Raw genomic sequence first — 7,946 nt, forward strand, 5'->3', positions numbered from 1 at the left:
CGAGAAATATGATGGACACGACGACCCTATCCGCCCACTTGAAAAGGTACTGCAACCAACTGAGGGGTGCAGGAGGAAAAGAAGAGCTGTTGATGGCTTACTTTGGGGAAAGCCTTGTGGGGGTAGCTTTCGAATGGTTCATTGACCAAGATATCTCTCACTGGCATGTTTGGGATGACATAGCCCAGGCCTTCGTCAAACAATTTCAGTATAACATTGATATTGCACCTGATCGTAATTCTTTGTCCAATATGTAGAAAAAACTGACCGAAAGTTTTAGGGAGTATGCCATGAATTGGAGGGAGCAAGCGGCTAGAGTTAAGCCACCCATGGATAACCACGAGTTGATCACTATTTTTCTGGAGGCTCAAGAGCCTGATTACTTTCAGAATATGATGTTCGCGATGGGTAGACCTTTTGCAGAAGCAATCAAAATAGGGGAGATGGTCGAAAATGGCCTCAAGACTAGTAGAATTGTAAGTCAAGCTGCTCCCAAAGCCACCACCCAAGCTGTCCAAAATGGGTCGGGAGGTTTGGCAAATAGAAAGAAAAGAGATGACGGGTCCATGATGGCTTCGGGATCTAGGGAGTTTCAAAGAGGGGCATCGCACCCTTATGTGCAAGTTCATGAGGGGCAATCCAGCTACCCTCAACATTATTATCCCCCGCCAATTCCTCAATACTTTGTGGGCCCACCATAATATACAGTGTTCAATGCTCAATCATATGCTCAGCCTCCCAATAAGCAGGTACGGGCACCAGCTCCAAGGGCCCCCCGACCTCAGCAGCAAAATTTTTGGGGACCCTACAATGCTCGTCCCAGGCAGGATTATGGTCGAGAGCAGAGGCCGGCAGAAAAATTCACTCCATTGGCTGAATCATATTCTAGTCTATTCCAGAAGCTGAAGCAAATGGGCGTAATTGGACCCATCGCTCCCCACCATATGCATCCCGATTCGCATGGATTTCAAGCAAATGCTAGATGTGAATATCATTCCGGTGCCCCAGGGCATAGCACTAATGACTGTTGGACTCTGAAAAGAGCCATATAGAGACTTATTTCTGAAAAACTGATTGTAGTGACGAATGGCGAGGACCCTCCTAACGTGACAAACAACCCGTTTCCAGCACACAATGATGTTCATTTTGTGGGAATGATTGGCCGAGATCGAGAATACAAACCGGTCGGTCGAGCAAAAATGACAGTGGGTGCAATTCAAGAAGGAGCAGGTCTGGAAGTAAGTTCCGGCCGAGATGTGCCATTGATTGTGAAAGGCGCCCAGAGCTCAAATAAGGCAACTTTATTTGTTCCAAAGATCTCGAGGTTGGAAGTTCACTCCAGTGTTCCAAGCCCAAGGTTATATGTACTTGGAGGCCACCCCGTCAAAAGGGAGAAGCAGGGAGGTACGAAAGGTATAACAGAGCCGATCGTAATCAAACCTGTCGTGCAACCCCCTGTGACCAACACAAAAACCACTCCTTGGAACTACAACAAAACTGTGATGAGCTACAAAGGCAAGGAAATCATAGAGGAAGTGGGGAAAACTGGAGATTTGACTCGATCAGGGAGATGTTACTCTCCAGAAGAGTTGAGGAAGGCCAAGCAAATTAGAGAAGGCCATTTTCCAATAAAGAAACCAGTCACTGAAGCAGATGCGGAAGAGTTTTTGAAAAAGATGAAAGTTTAGGATTACTCAACCATTGACCAGCTAAGAAAGACTCCCGCTCAAATCTCTCTACTATCTCTGCTCCTACATTCCGAAGAGCATGCCCGTGTACTAATCAAGGTCCTAAATGAGGCACATATCTCAGAGGAGACCACAGTGAATCAATTAGAGAAGATGGCCAACAGATTTTTTGAGGTGAACAGAATCTCCTTTACTGATGATGAACTTCCCGAGGAGGGAGCCGGGCACAATAGGGCTTTGAACTTGATGGTCAAATGTGAGGGTCATTATGTAAAGCGAGTCATGGTTGATGGAGGCTCAAGTGTAGATGTATGCCCTCTCTCTACCTTGCAAAGCATGACGACCGATACAGACAGAATCCGACCCAACAATGTTCGCATCCGGGCTTTTGATGGCTCAACAAGAGATACCATTGGGGAGATCAACCTCACCATGACGATTGGGCCGGTTGACTTGAGATTGTCTTCCAAGTAGTGGACATGGCCACTTCTTATAACTTTCTTCTTAGAAGGCCATGGATCTATACGGCCCGAGCTGTGCCATCCACCTTGCATCAGATGCTCAAATTCGAACATGAAAGGCAAGAAATTATTGTTTAAGGAGAAGATGAGTCTTCCATTTATAAAGACCCGTTAATCCCATGTATTGAGGCCAAGGAAGGGTCTGAGTCCATTATCTATCAGGCTTTTGAAGTGGTTGATGTGGACCATGTCGAGGAAGGAAAGCCCATTCTGCATCCTCGTCTATCCGCCACATCTGTAATGGTGGCTGCAGTTATGATGAGACAAGGTTATGAGCCAGGAAAAGGCTTGGGGGCATCATTGCAAGGAATTTCGAAGCCTATTTCTCCGTTCGATAACCAGGGTACTTTTGGCTTAGGCTTCAGGCCAACACAAGCAGACGAGAACAAAGCCAAGCACCGCAAAAAACATGGATGGGTCTTGCAACAACCTATCCCTCACATTTTCTATACTTTTGTCAAGCCACGACCTCAAGAGGGTCAAAATTCCTCGGCGCATGCAAACATTGATGAAATTTGCCATGGCCTTAGCCCGATATTTTGTGAAGTGAATATGATCCAGGCTGGTGAAGGCACTAGTCGTGCCAATATGCAACTAATTGACCCAGATACCATGCTCAACAACTGGGAAGCAACTCCTCTCCCCACAAGGAAGGAGTCTTGGTAGTTTGCTTTTGCAGCTTCTTTTTGTATTTTGGGTTACTTTCAGGATTGTAATCCAAACATCTCAGTATGATGGTTTTGTTTTGATGTTAACCCTTCTATCCTTCCGAATTCAATGAAATGCAGTTCAATTTCCTATTAAGTTTTGTATCTTTTCCTTTTCCTAATTCCTATCATTTTATTTCCATTTCAGCTTTGTTAATGCCGGCTTTAATAACATGATATGCATGTGGAATTCACGCCCAGATCTTAAAAAGCTGTCTAATATCGAAATAATGCATCAAGAGGTTGAATATGATGAAGATGGGGTTGTTGAGGAAATAAAAAGAGAGTTGAACAATTCGAAAACAAGCCTAAGCCCAACCGCAATGAAACTGAGCCGATTAATATCGTAAGTCATGAAGAAGTTAGAGAAACGAAGATAAGCATTCACACTAAACAAAAAACCAGAGATGCCTTGATTCAACTTTTATTTGAATACAGAGATGTGTTTTCTTGGCCTTACGATGATATGCCGGGTTTAAGTGCTGATCTAGTGGTTCATAAGCTTCCTACGTATCCTGGTTTTCCACCAGTCCAACAAAAGCAACGAAAATTTAAAACAGACATGAGTGACAAAATCAAAGAGGAAATAATGAAGCAACTGAGCGCCAATGTGGTCAGAGCTGTCCGATACACCACCTGAGTGGAAAATGTTGTGCCTGTGCCAATGAAGGATGGAAAAACCAGAGTTTGTGTCGACTATAGGGACCTGAACAAAGCAAGTCCAAAGGATAATTTTCCTTTTCCAAATATCCACATTCTTGTAGATAATTGCGCAAAGCATGAGATACAATCTTGCGTGGATTGCTACGCTAGGTACCACCAAATTCTAATGGATGAGGATGATGCAGAAAAGACCGCTTTCACCACTCCATGGGATACTTATTGTTACAGGGTCATGCCATTCGGTTTAAAGAATGTAGGGGCAACTTACATGAGGGCCATGACCACCATTTTTCATGACATGATGCACAAGGAGATTGAAGTATATGTCGATGATGTCATCATAAAATCAAAGACACAAGCTGATCACGTGTGCGATTTGAAAAAGTTCTTCGAACGGCTTCGAAGGTATGACCTTAAGCATAATCTAGCCAAATGTGCATTTGGGGTTCTATCTGGGAAACTCCTCGATTTTATAGTCAGTCGGAGAGGCATCAAATTGGATCCATCCAATATAAAGTCCATTCGAGATCTGCCACCCCCGAAGAATAAAAAGGAAGTCATGAGTTTGCTCGGGAGGTTGAACTACATCAGTAGGTTCATTGCTTAGCTCACAACCACGTGCGAGCCCATCTTTAAGTTGCTGAAAAAGGATGCCGCTATTAGGTGGACGAACAATTGCCAAAAAGCTTTTGACAGGATCAAAGATTATTTGTCAAAACCTCCTGTACTAGTCCCACCTGAACCTGGTAGGCCTTTGTTTTTATATCTATCAGTGATGGATAATTCCTTCGGATGCGTTCTGGGGCAACATGATGCAACAGGCAAAAAGGAACAGGCAATCTATTATTTGAGCAAGAAGTTCACCAATTATGAGGTTAAGTACACCCTTTTAGAAAGGACATGTTGTGCCTTGACTTGGGTCGCTCAGAAGCTGAGACATTATCTTTTGGCCTACACTACTTACCTTATATCCAGAATGAATCCTTTGAAGTACATATTCCAAAAGCTAATGCCCACTGGCAGGCTCGCAAAATGGCAAATCCTGCTCACAGAGTTCGACATCGTCTATGTCACCCGCATCGCGATGAAAGCCCAGGCTTTGGCAGATCATTTGGCAAAGAATCCAGTTGATGATGAGTACATGCCACTTAGCACGTACTTCCCAGATGAAGAGGTCAACTCAATAGAGGAAGTAGTTCCAGACGATAACCCTATTTGGAAAATGTATTTTGATGGGGCTGTCAATATCAAAGGAGTTGGTATCGGGGCTATCCTTATCTCACCTATTGGACATAATTACCTTGCAACGGCCCGACTTCGGTTCTTCTGTACCAATAATATGGCAGAATACGAAGCTTGTATCATGGGTCTGAAAATGGCCATCGATCTAGATGTGCATGAACTATTGGTTATGGGAGATTCCGACTTGCTTATCCGGCAAGCCCAGGGCGAATGGGAGACTCGATACATCAAGCTTATTCCATACAGTGAATGTGTGCAAGGTTTGAGCAAAAGATTCAAATCTACCGAGTTCAGGTACATTCCCAGGTTTCACAACGAGCTAGCCGATGCCTTGGCTACTTTAGCCTCGATGCTCCCTTATCCAGGCAACACTCATATTGATCCACTAGAAATCCAAGTTCGGAATCAACACGGTTACTGCAATACAATTGAGACAGAACCAGATGGTGAACCATGGTATCATGACATAAATGTAAGGCCCCATGAAAATTTCTACTCAAAACCCGGGAGCTTGCAACCTCGCCACGGTTCAGACCTTTTGGACTGATCTGTGCACTAAAAAGTCAAGAAATAGTGTTTTCTAGAAAAGTGCGATTATGCGGTCGAGAATGCAGTCGCATAACAGCTATGCCAACCGCATAGTCGCCGCAGAGTGAAACAGTGTGTTGGTCAAATTTGAGGTCAACTATGCGGTCAATTATGTGATCGCATAATCGATATGCGGACCGCATAGTCGTCGCATAATCCCTTTGGGATTTTGTAAGGGGCAGTTCTGCGGTGCACTATGCGACCACAAAACGGGTATGCGGACCGCATTCCCGTCGCATACCCAAACAGTGTCTTCAGGTTTTGGGGAGCATTTTGCGGTCCATTCTGCGGACCGCATGTCAGCTTTGCAATCGCAAATGCGATCGCAGACTTGAGTCGGGCTCCCATTTTCTAATTTTTAAGACCCGACCCCCTGTCGTTATATCTTGTGCAATAGCTCATTTTGAGCATATTTCCTGGTACTTCTAGAGTGAGAAAGAGAGTCTAAGAGAGGGGATGTGCTTTTCATCAAAAATGGATCCATAAATCCTTGTTAAACATTGAAGATGATCAAGTGAGGCACCTAAACCTTCATCCCAAGAGGTAAGGCTTCATCACCCCAACTCCTAAATTTGAGACATATCCATAAGGAGTCATTAGTGAGGTAATTTATGGGTATAATAATAGATTTCTTGCATGCGTACAAGATCATGGAGTATTGGGAAGTTGTGAACTAAAAAGAAAGCAATTAGGGTATAAAATGATAGAAATCTCTCACAAAAAGGACCTAAGATCACAATGCACCCCTAGTGCTCGATAATATGCTCAAACGAGCTAGAATCCTAATCTTGTCCCTAATTCTTGGTTCAATTTGTAATTCTTATATAATAGATCGAAGTGCTAAGAGTTCCGAAATTTTATAAGGATTAAGGGAAGCTTTATTGAGGTATGTATGGCTAAAACCCCGTCTTCTAGAAATTGAGCTTCATTAAGTGCTTGTGCAAATATGGTAAGGCTAAAGTTTGGATTATTGCGTTAACTATTATTTTACATGAATTGATGTTGTAATTTTATATGCGTGAAAGATGTGTCGCACCGTAATCAATGTGCTATCTTGATAACTGGAAAGGGGCAAGAGGTATGAATCATATATTGAAATGCTTAGAATTTAATTTAGATTGAAATTGTGTTGTTGTGCCATCTACTGGGAATCTTATTTATGCTTACAATTTAAATAGCCATTGTGTGCACCTACTGTCCTAAATGGCAAAGCTAATATTAAAATTGGGAATAATGTCAAATGCGGCCTAGTGCCAAGAATGATGTGATAAGTTGTGGCCCCAAGTGCCTATGAAATGATATATGCGAAATGAAATGACTAATGAGAAAGGAACAACGCCGTGGTAAGGCGGCCTAGCCGATCGGGCCGTGATCGGACGCCATGATGCACACATGGTGGTATTATGCTGAAATTAAATTCCGAAAAAAGGGAAAATGAGATTGTGATTGAAGCGTATGCCTCAAAGGAGGCAACCTGGCCGATCGGGTCGAGATCGGACTCCGCTCAAGATAGCGGTGGCATTGTGAGCAATAATGAATAATGTGAAATGCCTAAACTAAAAACTACAGAAAAATGATGTGAAAGTTGTATGATTCCTTTATTTGATAATGTTGTGATAGTTTAAAACCTTTGAGTTATACTTGTGATTTTCTTATTCTTGTATGAAAGTTCTTTCTAATTAGATGGTGTTTAGTTATACATACTAGTATTATTCCATGGTACTAACGTCCCTTTTGCCGGGGGCGCTACATTTTTAAATGAATGTAGGTATTTCTATAGCGGACAGTGTCGATCGCGCATAGCGGAGTGTCCTTCTCCCGAAGACTTGGTGAGCCCCTTTTTCCTTCAAGGGGTTATGATGTATTTCTTTGTTGTAGACTTCTATTTTGAAGTATAGCCAGGCCCTTGTTGCCGGCATTGTCATAATTCGTCTTTTGTATCCATAGAGGCTCCGTAGACGTTGTGTGGGTTATGTATGAGTGTTGGTTGGGTTAATGATCTATGTTATAACCCTATTCCCTAGCCCGCCTAAGCAATGACTGTATAAAACTCTTGGAGACATAGCCATGATTTAAGATGTGTGATATAAAAATGAACTAACAATATTGAATGTTCAAGTTTGCTATTGTCTAATTAATCGAAAGCCAGATTCCCTAATCATATTGAGTTGGTTAGAAGTGTCAATAAGGCTTGCTCAGTTGGGTTCACTCGATTGAGCGCCGGTCGCGCCTCCCGAGGTTGGGGCGTGACACAATTGGGCTATATTCAAACCCATGTAAAACTTGCATCAGACCTTTAAAACCGTAGAAATGATACCAGGTAGTCATTCTAAAAGACTGTTATTTAGGAATTAGGCAGTGACTCCTAAATTTTAATTTCCTTTAATTTAATTTTTCAGGAAAAAAATGTCCTGAGTTGTCCCGAAATTAAGATTTTTAATTTAAATTTTCAGAAAGAAAAAAAATAAGTATTGGCTAATTCCTAAATAGCATCCCTCAGAATGACTATCCGTGCACTCGCCCCTATAAAACATTCT

The 7,946-nt window shown here is 42.6% G+C and overlaps 1 protein-coding gene across 1 annotated transcript; it reads left to right on the forward strand.

The window, feature by feature from the left end:
* LOC109227883 lies at positions 93 to 1,688 on the forward strand. The gene is made up of 4 exons (XM_019393075.1): positions 93 to 167; positions 258 to 623; positions 735 to 984; positions 1,081 to 1,688. Exons 1-4 carry the CDS (start codon positions 93 to 95, stop codon positions 1,686 to 1,688), a joined length of 1,299 nt encoding a protein of 432 aa, XP_019248620.1.

The sequence above is a fragment of the Nicotiana attenuata genome, chromosome 6, assembly GCF_001879085.1.
Source record: "Nicotiana attenuata strain UT chromosome 6, NIATTr2, whole genome shotgun sequence".
NCBI lineage: Eukaryota > Viridiplantae > Streptophyta > Magnoliopsida > Solanales > Solanaceae > Nicotiana > Nicotiana attenuata.